We start from the raw sequence: 14,939 nt of genomic DNA, 5'->3' as shown, positions 1-14,939 counted from the left end.
TATGTATGGTATATTGATCATATAGCTCCCTCTTTGGATGGTTTGGGAAAACCCCACACCTACATTAGTTGTGAGGTGTTATCTTATGAATTATTAGAGTTTGAGTGAGCCAGATCTGAGAGCCATATAAATGGGACATTCCATTTCTGAAGTTGTGCATGTCCTGTGTACCAGAAATATGTCACAGAAGGCACTAACCCCCCCTCCCTCCAAAAGTGGACAAAGCAGTGGATGGCAAAGATCTTAACCAAGAATCAGCCAAGTGAGTCTGGCAGTCTTGTAACTTGTATGGTGAACAAATTCAAAAAGGTCAATGCATAGGTCATGAGAGGGAAAAGGTAATGAAATTATTTGATTAAACTGATTTAAATTTAGTTATTTTAGGCAAACTGCATGAAGAAAGAGGGTTCAAGGTATTCAACACAGTGTCTCTCAACTCCCTAAAAAAGTTTCACAAGCACATGCACTAGATAAACTGGCCTACTTAATGAAGAAAAAATAACTCTCACTTTTCACAAAAACAGCTTTGGCTCATTAACCTACCTTCAGACACATTGAGGCGGTTAGGCTATGCTTACACCACGGATCATTAGTGTTAAAACTGAATTTTACATTTTTTTGACACCAAATAAAAACATCAAAACAATCATGTGTGAAAGTGAGGGACATATAAACACGGAAACATGTTCATTTGACATTTAAACCATGATGCTAAACAGAAAAGAAAACGAGACAGAAACAACCACCACCAAAAATGAATCATTCAGATAAAGGAAAGCTGTATCCAGTCCCCTTTTATGAAGAAGGGAAGAAAACATGAAGGGACGAAATTCACACATTCATACCTACATATATGAACATATGAATGCCAGGTTTAAACGAACTCAAGACCCAACCCAGGTGGAGAGGGGGCAGGGGAGACATGATGCTGAGAATGCTGGGGAAAACAGGCGATTGGAGAGCAAAAGAGGATCATATGAAGAAAACGAAAATCATAAAATGTGAATGGGCGGAGCCGGAGGCGGCGAGGGAGAGGGAACGAGTCCAGTGGGGGGATCTTACTTCTGCTGGGAGAGTTCCAGAGGGTGGCGGAGGATTTGGAGAGGCGCTTGTTTAGAACAGAGTCCACATGTTTTGGCAGGTTGACCGCTGAGATAGAGCACCGGCCTGTAAAACCCAGAGAATGCCACGGAGGCTTGAAGTGCCGAAAGGAGCTACAATGGCCCATGAATCAAACATTTTATATACGAAGAAAGCATTCCCAAATTACAGCTTTTCACTAAAGCTGCTGTACAAAGATAAAATGCTAAAATAACTACATTGCTCATCCCTAAGAGGAAATATAGATACAAAAGGATACAATAGTACAAAACAATGTGAACTGAGCCAGATCATTTTAACAGTATTTAATACACAAAACATGACAAAGAATAATATGACGAGTAACAGTGTGTCACACAAGAATTTTTTTAACTAGAAAAGTCACAAGCTCACCAAATGATTTTGTGTCATCTAGCATTTTAAGGAAATTAATCACAGTCCCAAACTTTATGATACCATTCACCTCATGTCTGTTTTTAAGCTTGATAATAATGTGTAATGGAACACAATTCTAGGGTAAAAAATTAATTGAACTGCTCTGACTTAGGAATTTCCTTAGAGACACCACTTCATGAGGCCCAAGGGACAACACCTCAGCATGAACTGAGCACAAAGAAGCAGTGATTTAGCACACTCCTCCCAGCAGGCTCTACTGGGACAGCTTTTCTACTATTTCCCACAAGACAGTGGTGGCTAATTCAGACTGCAGTTTAAACCAGGTTAAACTGGTTTTTAAGCATTGAGCATGTGAACAGTGGAATGTAACAAGAAATCCCTACATACTAGTCAAGCTCAGCGTTCTAATCTAGTCAAAATCATTATACTAACCCAGTTGAGCTAAATGTACTAATCTGGTCAATCCCACTGTACTAAACTACAAATTATTTGTATACAATGCTTTTTACAGCTGGTAGCAGAACAAAGAACCGAAAATAAAAGGGAGCAAACGAGGCAAAGGAACATTTCTTCATACCTAGAGGAAGAAGAGAGGAAACAAGGCTCACAAGGAAGGACCCTTACTCTTTTGGTCAGACTACTGATTATTTATTAATAGAAGTCACTGTACAGGTACATGTTCTATTATACAATTTAGTTAACCTCAGCAAACTACTACCTACTCAGTCTCAAAGTACCTTTACTTAAACACAACATACTAACCTAGTTAATCTCTAACTAGTAGTAAACATTTAATTATGAATACGCCTTACTTAGACTATGGATTAGCCTTACTTGCTACAAGTTCACCACAGTAGGAAACAAACCCTCAAAAGACATATCCAATGTCAGAAATCTATAAAGTCTAAAAATACACCCACAACAATTTTGTGGTTCTCAGGTCATGCACTGCTGATGCTGGGTAAACAAACACTGTGGTTTCAGTCATAAAAGCTACAGAGCTGAACAAGAAGCATTCATGGCCTGATCTGTGGCAGCCTGCCCTCTAAACATCTCTACATTACAGGGAATAAGAGCACAATAAAACATTTTCTGTCATTTTCAGCCAAAGAAGAATAATGTTATACCATGACCAATCATATTTCTTAAACACAAATGCAGCTGCGCAACTCACTTTGGCTCTGACTTGAGTTGGCACTCAGCCCTCCGGCCCAGGACCACCTCTGTTGGCGAATCTCAGCCCAAGTCTTCTTTGTAGACCTCTGGATGGCAGCTTGGTAGCGTTCCTAACCACAAAAAGAGTTGCTTAGATTTCAGACAGTCTGCGTTCTTTCAATAAAAGCCAGCTGGCAAAGATCAAGCAGTTGCTGAATTACTGTACATAACATACTGTGCCATTGCATTTTGGTGTCAGTTAATATTACAATCTTCACACTGCTTTTTTTAGGGGATTTGGGGTATTTGTGGTTCACCTTGTTTTTCTCCAGTTTTTGTTTCTGTCTCTCCTCCAGGGCAACCCTGCGTTTCTCAGCCTTTATCCTTTGCTCCTCTAGCCTCTTCTTGCGTTCCTGTAACTGCTGATCTCGCAGCTGTCGTGCCCGTTCCTCCTTCTCCAGCCATTCTGACTTCTTAGCAGCTTTGGAGGTAGAGCCAGGAAGAGGGAGAGACAGAGAGAGGGACAGACAAATAAATGAATGCTAGTTTTTGTCTAAACTTCTTCCATAACTTTTAAACATCATAGCAATAGCCATTTAAGACCTAGGGCCCAAAGTCCTACGCATGATGATTGTGGCATTCCTTCACTTGTGACCATATACAACAAACTTTTTATCTGCCTTCTGTGCACACTGTTCATCAAATAATTAGTGGAAAATATAGTTGAACCCAGAAGGAAGTGTCAAATACAAAAATAAGACAAAAGGTCACCGTTACAGCCGGCCATGGCATAGTATCCATGTCTTAAAGGCAAGCTAGACACGTGTGGTATGTGGACGAGCATTGTCCTGTTGGAATAGCCCTCTGAGTGTGCGTAACATTATGTTGGGTTGTCAAAATACCTGTAATGAACACTAAAGGTGAAGTGGCTTTAAACAGAATTGCACCCCACACAATCCTGGTGACTACAGTGTCTCAAAATGCATATTTATTGGTCATCTCTGCCAAAACAATTGCCATTCTGGATCATTAGATGAAAGTAAGATGGCAGAACTACTCACCAAGTTTCATTTCGGTCAGCTAATTACATATTGTGATAGAGCAATATAGATATTGTGGTTAGCACTCTCTGGTTCAGTGGGGCAGCAGGTCAATTCTTTGCCATAGTATGATGTTTCAGATCCAGAAGCCTTTTCAGACTTCATTACAGCTGCATCAAAATGACTGACTTGCCAGCTTATGATCCAATCTCTTTGAAAAAACATTCAAACCAAAAGCTCCAGATTACAAAGCCTATTACACTTCAAAAATTAGAAGGCAAATATGCCCTTTGCATTTGTTTGAATATGCTATCTATCAGAGAAAGACTGTAATGCCTATTCTTTACAGTATTATTCTATTTCTCACACAGAGGAACTGAATTATCAAAAGAGGATTCTCTAAAGCTTCCCGCCTGACATTTTAAACCCCAGAATCGCATCAAGCACTTCTGCCTCTTCAAATAAAAAGGAGCCTTTCATATGCAAAGCACTCTACTCTCCAGGGGCTGCTGAAAGAGCAACGTACTGCTCCTCTGACTTTAAACTTTTAGGGAAAGACGTGGCAGCTACATTTTAGAGAAGAGAAGTAATTTTTTTTCAATGTTTTCTTTTTCTTTGCATAGTTCAATAATAAAAATTCAGAACATGCAAGTGACAGAATGTTGTGTCCTCATTTAAAAGAAACTCTGGCATTTCCAATAGAATAAAAATACAAAAATCTCAAAACTGTTATATTAACAGCCTTGGCTCAAGTTATTTAAGAAGATTATGTTAATACTTGTAACCATAGAAAGAAGCACATCAACTCCAGACCTCAAACAGCTGATTGTCTGGACCGCAGCTTTTTCTGTGCCAGTAGACTCAAAAGGGGAAAGTGAAACCTGACATGCAAGTAAGCATTGCTAGGAAAGCCAAGAGGTATTTGCAGAAGGCAAAAAGCTAATGCTAGCAGTATAGCTTTTACCATATATTCTAGCTAATGTCTGCTTCCTGGCCTACATGCTTTTTTAGGACTGGAAAATTGCATATTTTGTTTGAAGAGGTAAAAGCTAACCTGGCTACAATGTCTTCAGCAAGCTAACCACACAAGCTAACCCAAAAGGGCACAAACACTTTGGTAAAATTTTTGAATTTTGGGAATTACAAAAAATAGTTAACGCAACTGTTACAGTGTTAAAAAAATATGCCATGTTCAACCAAAAGCTAACTCACAATTTCACAAGTTTATTATATGACAGCTTTAATAAAAACATGACCAATCTGCTGCCCAGTCCTAACTTTAGTAATCCGTGAAAGGCATGAAGTTACATGGTAAGGCTATGCTAAAATCTTCTCAGTCATGAATGCCTCTCACGAGGACCATCCACATCTCCTGTGCCGGATGTGTCAGATGTGAAGCAGTGCCTCTGGACTGCAAGGCTATGAATTAGCCATGGCTTGAGTAGGCCAAAGTGTCTTTCTCTATAAAGAATTCATAATCCACCAGGGAGAGCAGCAGACAAAAAAAGCTGCATGAGATTCTGACAGCCTAGCTTTAGATATGGTCTTTTCACAGCCATGCCTTCTCCTTAAAACATGTAAAAAATAAATAAATAAAAATAAATAAATAATATACACATATATGCAGAACTGTATAAAAATGAAACAAATAAATAAAAATCCACATGCAGCAAACTTATGTCTTCACACTGCACTTGTGTGGCTGGAATGAACTGTTACAAGTTATTTTCTTTCTTTCTTTTGCACGGATCAAAAACAAACAAAACAAAAATTATGACCTGCTCCCAGCCAAGCTAGCCTGGGTGTGACATCGTGTTTTCCAAGACTAAAGTCATCTGGTAATTATAGTGAACTTCACACAGTTACAATACAAAACAATAACAAACACAGACATAATATGCGGTGACGACTTTGTGGTGAGGAATTCGAATGAGGTTTCATGCTTATGGCTGTGACCTCTTACTGAACCTAATATATGTACTGTTGACTAAAATCAAAAGAAATAAGGGAAATAAAGCCTATGCAGCTTGCTCAAAAAATAGACATTCTCTTTAAATATATTTTTTTATTTATTATTAACAATAGTCAGGCGCTAGAATTGAAATACAGAAAATATAGAAAAATAATAAACAACAAATCAAAAAAATAAATACAATTCTAAACAAAAAGTAATTTAATGCAATTATTGCAGTCATGCACATATATTATACCAACGTCAATAACAAGCATTGTGACAAACCTGTTCTCGGTTACAAATCATTATCCTCCCAGTGTAGAATACACAACCAAGAAACAAACAGCTAAATTAATAATCAAAAGATCCATCCCCCAACCCCCAATTCCAGATACCCGTAAATGAGCCCATTACCCAGGAGAGGAAGAAAAAAAGGAGGATATAGAAAATGGACAGAATGATATCACAAAAACACAAGAAATGAAGTAATGCTGTTGATTAGAATGATCATTGAAAGAAAAAGTAAACAGAAAAGAAAAGGATTAGTGTCTGATTGTTGACCAAGTACAAAAAAAGGTAAGCACCCTCACCACAGACACTTAGAGAAGGGCTTACCTTGAAGATGGCTGCGCTCTTCTATAGGGGGTGAGACAGAAGACAAGAGTGCCTGTCAATCATGCAAAGCAGTGCAGGCATGTGTACAGCCATGAGCAGCAAAGCAAACAACACAACACAAACTGCTGTGGGAGGTTTCTATAAAAGCCTATATAGGATAGGCTTAACTTAGGTGTGTTAATAATAGAGAAATACATTCTGAAAGTACGCAGTTTAGTTAAGTGATTACAAAAGAAAGACATGCTTTAGGACCGTGGTGCAGGTGACTTTATACTAAAGAGGGGCAGCTGTGGTTCTGTGACAGAGTGGCTAGGTATGGACTCTTATTTGCTGAGAAAAGCAAATGAGACAGAATGGACAGAGACTGTCTCTCATTTTGTAGTTCATTATTAGCATTCAGACAAGTCCTGAGTCTCAGCGTTATTTTTTGTCTATGGGGAAAAAGGAAAAAAATCCCCACACCCAGATCTGTGATTGAGTGACAAGCCTAAAGCCTACGCTTAATCAGTCATTAGAAAATTAGTCTATAAGTATATTAAAATATCTCACAGCAACAAATAGAGCTGATATTAAAAAGAAAGTACTCAGTTTTCCTCCATATAAACACATATTAGACTCTATACTGGGATACATTTTTAATGACTAGACATAATGCACAACTTGAGAGATCTATGGAAAATGGGGTGGCTTCAGTTGAGCATACAGCTTTTTAACATAATTTCATGCTTTTAAACATAATTGTATCTGTTTTTAAAACGTGATGCTTTCACTCTATATGCATTTAAAACATTGTCACTGTCCCACAAGAAAACCATTGCATCTCCAAAATGCTTAATAATGAAGGGTAATTTCATAAGACTTTATTTAAAGTAATTATGAAACATTTCTTTTTGCCCATTCATTATGAACACAATCAAGAGAAAAACTGGTAAATATATATTTTTTTAAGTTAAAAAAAGCAACAATTGACATTCAAGGTTTCTGCATGACGGTGGCAATAGTCATTACAGTCAGCAAAAAAAGTTTTCTTTTTTCTTTAAAGCAGCCCAACCAGCAGGAGGCACTGTCTTCCTTAAAACCTTGCATACACTTACCAAGATATTTAGCTCTTTCCTCTCTCCTCTCCTTCGCCAGTTTCTGCCTGTCCTCTGACTTCACTGCATCTAGTGGGAGAAAGTGAAAGAGAGACGGAGAGAGAAGGAGAGAGAGGGGGAGGAGAGAGAGAGATAAGGAGTTATTGTGCGGCAAAACCCAAGTTCACATCTGCAGTGCTATAAAACACTGCAAACTGGCAGCAGCGCCTAAACTCTCAGAGCAGCCACAGACTCTGAGCCATTCACGCCACACTTTCACAGAGACGTAAAACATCACAGTCTAAAGTGCTAAAGTGCTGGAAAAAGCAGGTAAAAACAGGGTAATTAAACCTAGTCTCAGACTTCACAGCATTTCAAATGAAGACTTTCCCTAGATAATAACATGTATGCTGATTCACATTGTTCCATGTCAGGAGTAATTCATGTCAATATCCAGCCCAATATTTGACTTGGAAGGTTATTTGAATACATGAATGTCTAAACTATCAAACAGTATTTGCATCAGCAATTCAAATAAGGCATACGATAAGGCAAGTTTATACTACAGTCACACCTTCCAAGTTTCCAAGAATTTAATGACCATGGCATAAACCACAACCTAAGTCACAGGAATTACCAGAAGAAATATACAGTGATGCTTTGCAAGAAATGGACACTTCTGGAATGGTCCAGTCAGTCAAAGCCAGGTGATGATGTGAGGTGACCTGAATTCAAGAAAGACCTCAACCATCACAGAGAAGTGGGAAGAAACCTCTTCCAGATTATGTCAGAGACTGGTTGTAGGTGGACAGTCATAAAAAAGGTATAATTAAGACCACAATGTGTCTTGTCCCCCCCCAAGAGTGGCTGCTTTTAATAATACTTTATGTACTTCCAAACCATTTTGCATGCCAAACAAAATCAAATTCATTAAAAAGTTAGATGCTGGCAGAAGGCTACTGTTTGGTGGCCCATGCTCCACTCTGGCACAGGTATTTATAGCCCTCAGAAAGCTGAAGTGCCGGGTCCCACGGGCTGCCGGGGCTGATGAGCAGCCCATGAACATCTTGATGAGTCACTCGGCCCGAGCTAGAAAAAGCAGCAAGTTGACCCAGAAACAGTCTGTGGACAGTGAAAAGCAGCAGATCTGTGCTGCAGAAGCACCTGCAGTGGCATCACTGCCTCCTTTCTTCAAAACCGTAATTACTGGGTTCTGAACTTCTATTATTACATCTCAAGTCTTTACTTTCACTTAGTATATATTTGTTATAAATACAAAATAATCATATGCCTTTTTGCGTATATTGCATATATTGCATAACAATTCATTGCACAAATACAGCTGGTCTAGTTTCTGTAGTAAAATATTGCCAATAGGAACCTTGATGAACATCAACATCCTGGCCCCTTGCCTAATGGCTGAGCTGTGGAGCAGTGGAACTGTGTTCTCTGGAATGATGGTACTCCAGGCAATAAATCTGGGATGAGTTGGGGAGTTGTGTACGAGTTGGAGTGGTGAACAGCATTGCTCCAAAATTAAGAGACTCCAACAAAACCAAAATAAACTTAATTTCTTAATTTAAACTTTAAAACATAAAAACTTTTTTATTCCTCTGATTTCAGAAAAATAAACAATGGATGAGTAGCTATCCAATTAATTGTCCATGCAATGTTATACCTCTTACATTGTGCAAGTTTGGCTCAGTTTGTCTCTGCTCAGCTCTGTTAGTCAGGTGTTAGATTTTTCTTACTCAAATTTATGCATTTGTGAAATGTGTAAGACTAACGTGTTGCTTGGAGTAAATAGAATATAGACTAAAAATTCCCATTTGTTTAGGGTAGAACACTACCTTCTGAAAACAGTATATCTTTCAGCTGTACAGTGTTCCAAACAAAAAGGTATGTGCTATATTTAACCACCACAAAAAGTACAGTAGCAAAGCTAAAGGAATCACTTTAAAAATAATATATTTAGACCTGCTTAAGCATTCCTTTTCGTTGTGTTTATATTCTGTATAGTTTTGTATGGGACTTTCACAGACAGTGTTTTAAATGTGGTTGATTTCGGGTCTGTCCTCTATAGGCATCAGCAATCAGCCAATTAACCTAAAAGATGATTGGCGATCGGTATTGGACTCTCTTCTGTATAAATTCTGAACTGTATTATTTTAAGAGCTTGAAGTAGTGCAATATTTTTAGGTGAATATGCAGAAGATTCACTAGAGAGTTGCTAAGCACTCACTGCTGAAGATGCTAATTATGTGATTACGGCTAATTATAGGGCACATAAAAAGACGTGAGCTTAGTACTGTACAAGATGCAGACTGAAATTTAGAAACATATAGTACATAAACCAAGAGACTAAATAGCAGCCAGCACAGAACCAAAGCAGCAACTACTGTAATTACCAGAACACAGCAGAGGCTCTCAACAAAAGGAAAGGAATATTTTGTGCAACAAAGCTCTCATTTTCAGGAGAAATCCAGGCCATCCAGCACAGTGCTAACCAGGTCTCCATAGCAACCAGCACTGGTTCCATGAGCATGGGTGAAACACCACTGTGAGACTGTGTGGCAGCAGAAGCTCAGTGGATCATGTGTTCTCTCTACTGGCCATCCAGACATGCAGTCTACAGTACCGTCCACAAGGACATGCTGCACTCTGCCATCTACCATATGCAGCAGCATCAAGGGCAATTACTGCCTTCTGTAATTAAACACTCCTATTACCCTGCATTACAATGTTTTTAATCCACAGCAGCTTTAGCTTGAGGAGGTCTTCGACCCTTTTTCCTGGATTAAGAGATAAGGCAGTTTGACTCTTCTGATCATTAAAAGTTCATTATGACACATAATCAGATATGTATTTGGGAGGTGTGTCTGTGGGATAAACATTTTTTTTCATCACTTACCTATTAAGATTTGGCTAGTTGGATTAGACTTTTTTTTAACCTTTATTGATAAAGCATTACCACTCAAAAATACAGTAATCACAAGCAGTTTCATTATTTAAATGAACTAAAACAATTTACATACCACATACAGTCTACAACAAATAGCATAAATTGCAAACTGCGAGACATATTGACATACTTGCTGATTGTTCTGACCAGAATGCATTTTAGATAGTAGGTTTATTCTGGATGACCAGAATATGAACACATATGCCTCTTTTATCGTGCACAAAGTAGTTGAATTTTAGTTAACCTGCCCAATTTGGTCAATTGGGAAATAATTATTTTAGTCCTATTTGGTGGTCATAGTGTAATGGTTTGAGAATGCTTTGCTGCTTCAGAGCCTTGAGGGAAACAGTAATTCCACTCTCTACCAGAAAAAATATTTAAAAAAAAAGCCAGTTTGAAGGGGGGGTTGGGGTTCGTGGGCTTTGGAATAGGCTGCAATAACAACAATTGAACACATTTTCTCACAAATTAAAATCTTAACATACACCAGAGTTGATCCTAAAACTTGCCCACAGTGTAGAAATTTGGTTAAGCTCACTCATTCAAAAGGCTTAACTACAATCAATAGACTCTGCATTAGTTTGGATTTGAACAAGTGTAGCTATTGTACAACAAACGTGACAAAAGCACAATGTCATAAATACTGCCTGTTGGCAAAGCACAGTGAAATGTGATGCCTTGTCAGGTTTCACTGCTCCTTTCCCGAAGACTGGAGCAGATTAGGAGCTAGTTGTTACACCACATGTCCAAATGTTTATGGACACTCCTACTAAATAATACATCCAGTTACTTCAAGCTGCATCTATTGCTAAAAACAAAAAAACACATACATCCTTGTCTAGTTCCTGTCAAGGATTGTCAATTGAAAAGCAGACAAACATAAACTTACTGGTGCCATTGACATAATAATGACAAGCTTGGGCTAGAGGGGTATAGAGCACCCCAGCACTGATTTGTGGAGCAGTGAAACTGTGGAATGATAGTATCTGTGCTCCATCTATTACTTTTGTCATGTGATGGAGAGATTGTGATAAGGCAGGGTGGTGATCATCCAACACTTACTTACATTTTTAGAGCAATGGTCTAAAACACTAGAACGTCAAATTTAGTCAGAGGAGACCGTACTTAGGGGGGAAAAACTCTTGATTTCAAGAGTTTTGAAAAAAACTTGATTTCAGCAGAAGCAATCAATGAGCAGGTGTCTCAATATTGTCCATACAGCGTACCTGTGTCTTTTGACTACTATTAATAATGTCAGATATAGAGTATTGGCCAGGTGGAGAGAGCATGTATATATGTAAATGAGATGGCTATTGCTTTACTTAGACTAATCAACTTATCTTACCTCATTTCCATAACAGACAATCACAAGTCATTATAAAGATATTCAAACAGTCTGAATACAACATACAGCTTATCAACTAAATGCATACCTTTTTTTCTTTGAGGACTGTTATTTGCCCTCGGTGTTGCAGGAGACTTTGGAACAACATCTGGTCTTGGAGCTGAAGAGGCTTTTCGTTCAGCATTCTTTTTAACTGGCGTGCTGGCATCTGTTTTTGTGGGGGTCTTCTCTTCTTCAGTGTTGGTTATAATCGGATGTACGTCTGGAGATGCCGGGGGATCTGACACAAAAAAATAAGCAAGACAATATAACCAGCTGTCAAAAAGACACAAGATTATCACAGCTATTTAAACAAACTAAGCATATTTTGAATATACATGGTAATAGTACAGAAACTAGTGTTGTGTGCCATGACTTATGGCATTTCCCAAGGAATCTAAATAATGCTGTACTGGCCAGTGATTCAGGCTTTAGAGACCTCCTGCACTGAATATGGAGTCACTTCACAAAAAACCTTTATAGGTAGTCTGCTCAAACAGACATATCCAGCCAGATGCCACTGGTTACAATCATTACCACTGACTGCACCGTCCACCAATTGTCACACTGCAGGATATGCAATGCCTGGCCCTAATTCAACGTACACATTGTAACTGTGGATCAAGGTATGGTAAATGCTTGCAAAATAGCGGAAATTAAATGTTCATGAAATGAGGCATGAGGCCTCACTTGAGCACTGATAAACCTTGTCGCTTTGCTTTATACACGTGTTTCCAAACCGTTCCCTGAGGCAACACTTTTTAGCAATTTCCATATTGCTATTCCATTATAGTCTTGGCATGTCAGTATATACTATGGACTATTAAGGTTCGCATCATTAAGAAGGATAAATTTAGGCATAGCAATGGAGAACCAACTAATTGCAAAAAAGTTATTGTTTTGCTTTATACTTACTTGCATAAATCTGATTTTCAATATAGAGAGTGGATCTCAATTCTGAATAAAGTACTTTGGCACTAAAAATCATTTGGTGTGCTTTTGTTTCTTCTACCTGGTTCTTACTATTGATAGTTGCTAAAAGCTTTATTCAATATTGACACGAGAAAGGACTGCCTGGTGGAAAGAAAGACTGTAATAGCAGACTTGGCTGGCCTGCCTTTCTTTAGAAAGACATTGATTCAGTAGAGTAAGAGAAGAAAAAAGCATAAGGATGTCTTCAGGATAAACTGATTTTAAACAATGAATTTTAAAGCAGCACACAGAGTCCATCTAACTGTAAACAAGTAAAATTAAGTGCCTAATCTACCAGAGTGCCAGCTCAAATAATCTCCAACTGTATTTGAAGCCAACTATATCATTTAGGCTACAGTGGCGGCGTTAATGAAATAAATAAGGTAAAGCAATTGGTTGTTAAGGCCATATTTAGGAGTATTTTATACTCTTCAGTAACACAGATGCTGTGAAGTATTAGAGAATTTTCTTAGGAGACATCAAGTATCACAGAATCATGATCAATCATGATATCAGCGATACCATGGTCAATGTATCGAGATATTATCATATCGTTATGCCCGTGATACCCACCCCTACATAGGACCCAGGCACATTCCTTTTTTGAATTAAATCAAACTCAGATAAAACCTAAGTACCAAGTGTGATATTACATCATGGTACTATTTCACATTATGTAACTGTTTTGAATTTATCAATATTTAAAATATATTGCCCAGCCCTAAATCCAGCCCATAAGAGCCACAAAAGTGTTCTGGTCCCCCTTACAGTCTCCTCCTAAATAATCAAAAAAACATCTTTAAACACTGACAGCAGACTCTTCTGCTGATGAATGCGTCTATACACACTGCTGAGCAGAGGCATCCTGGATGTTTGGACCTGTAGTCTATCAGACTCTACAATGTATTTTAGTCATTTTTTGAAATTGAGGAATATGGATTGGGGGGAGGGAGTCTCTTCAGCACAGACATGGCTTACTCTCGGCAGACAGTACTTGCCACTCCAGCTCAAGTTCAGCTGTATGAGATGTGAGAACACCCCGGGGGTCATTTGACTTCAGTCACAGCAGTCCATCTCTGAGCTGCTTAAGCCAGGGGTTAAGCCAGGGGTTTCTGCACCATTTTACAATAGACCTGACAGTAAAATCTCATTTTACACATAAGTCTGGGTATGGTCACTTTAAGTCCAGGGTGGATTTACACCATAAGAAAGAATCTCTTAATGCATTTAATGACTGCTTTGTCATAACTATCCTAATATTAGTCCAAGACTGACACAGGGTATATTCCATTGTTAAGTAAATCCCACACTGCATTATTAGAAATTCAATTAGTTATAATTTAATTTTAAAGTAACCCATAACAGATGTCTTATCAGCATCTTTCAATTGCTCATTTGGCTACATTAGGTCACAAATCTTTACTTCACCCTGAAAGACAAAAACTGCACAAACAATTGAGTAACAGAAATTGAAAAACTAGGAAAGTGCATTCTGACAGTTCCTGAAGAAAATACATCATTGTTGCATCGCTAAACTGTACTTCACTTTCAGCCAGTTACTAGATTGTAGCTATGTGGTTTTAGGCGGTTTCTTCCATGTTGCTCTCTGGTGGCAGTGGTGTTCCTAAGTGGTTGATGTGGTACTATAGGTGGTTGTAATGGGGTTGCTAAGTAGTTGCTAGAAGGGTGCTACAGTGTAACTGTAAATAATTACTTTAGTATTTCAGGAAGTTGCTATGATGTTGATTAATAGTTGCTGGGTGGTTGCTAAGAAGTTAAAGTAAAGTAAAGTATCTATGGGGTCTCAGGTGGTATCAAGTGATGCTACCCGATGTTTATGTTTGGTTGTTTGTACTATTACATTTGAAGGATCCTAAAACTGTTGTACCCCATTTCATTCTTACAAGAAAAAAAAGGTTGTTATAAAAAAAAATTATATTAGGTCAGCGATTAGAAAAAACTTGCCAATACTTTGTATAATAAATAAATAAATAAATAAAAAATAAAAGAAAAACGTTTATTGGTCACGGTTTAAATGAACAACTGTCTGCCACCAATATGTACAAGAAACTAATAATATAATAAAGTAATACTTTAATACATTAGTATTTGCTTTACACCATAGTTGCTAAATATAATCATGCACTGGTTTGAAAGGTTGTGTACAATTCTGCACAATACAATCATATCCAACAATCTAGAGTTGGAGTGGTGTCGATATCTTAAAAATTGCTTTGCAATGAGCAACTATACATAGAAAAATAAGAGTGCGCATTAGAGAGAAGCT

General features: G+C 38.1%; 1 protein-coding gene across 4 annotated transcripts in view; it reads right to left on the bottom strand.

Moving 5' to 3' along the window:
- map7d1a (MAP7 domain containing 1a) overlaps positions 1–14,939 on the bottom strand; it is a 44,637-nt gene that overhangs the window by 15,916 nt on the left and 13,782 nt on the right. Inside the window, exons 2-7 of one of the 4 annotated variants that reach the window (XM_007249632.4) lie at positions 11,730–11,921; positions 7,356–7,424; positions 6,262–6,282; positions 2,970–3,133; positions 2,672–2,783; positions 1,063–1,167 (exon numbers count right to left, since the gene is read on the bottom strand). In XM_007249632.4, coding sequence (XP_007249694.2) covers positions 1,063–1,167; positions 2,672–2,783; positions 2,970–3,133; positions 6,262–6,282; positions 7,356–7,424; positions 11,730–11,921 — 663 coding nt within the window. The remainder of the gene's footprint in view (positions 1–1,062; positions 1,168–2,671; positions 2,784–2,969; positions 3,134–6,261; positions 6,283–7,355; positions 7,425–11,729; positions 11,922–14,939) is intronic. The other 3 variants (XM_007249635.4, XM_007249634.4, XM_007249636.4) reach the window with 3 other exon arrangements.

The sequence above is a fragment of the Astyanax mexicanus genome, chromosome 6 (genome assembly GCF_023375975.1).
Source record: "Astyanax mexicanus isolate ESR-SI-001 chromosome 6, AstMex3_surface, whole genome shotgun sequence".
Taxonomy (NCBI): domain Eukaryota; kingdom Metazoa; phylum Chordata; class Actinopteri; order Characiformes; family Acestrorhamphidae; genus Astyanax; species Astyanax mexicanus.
This window is presented reverse-complemented; position numbering and strand designations above follow the sequence as displayed.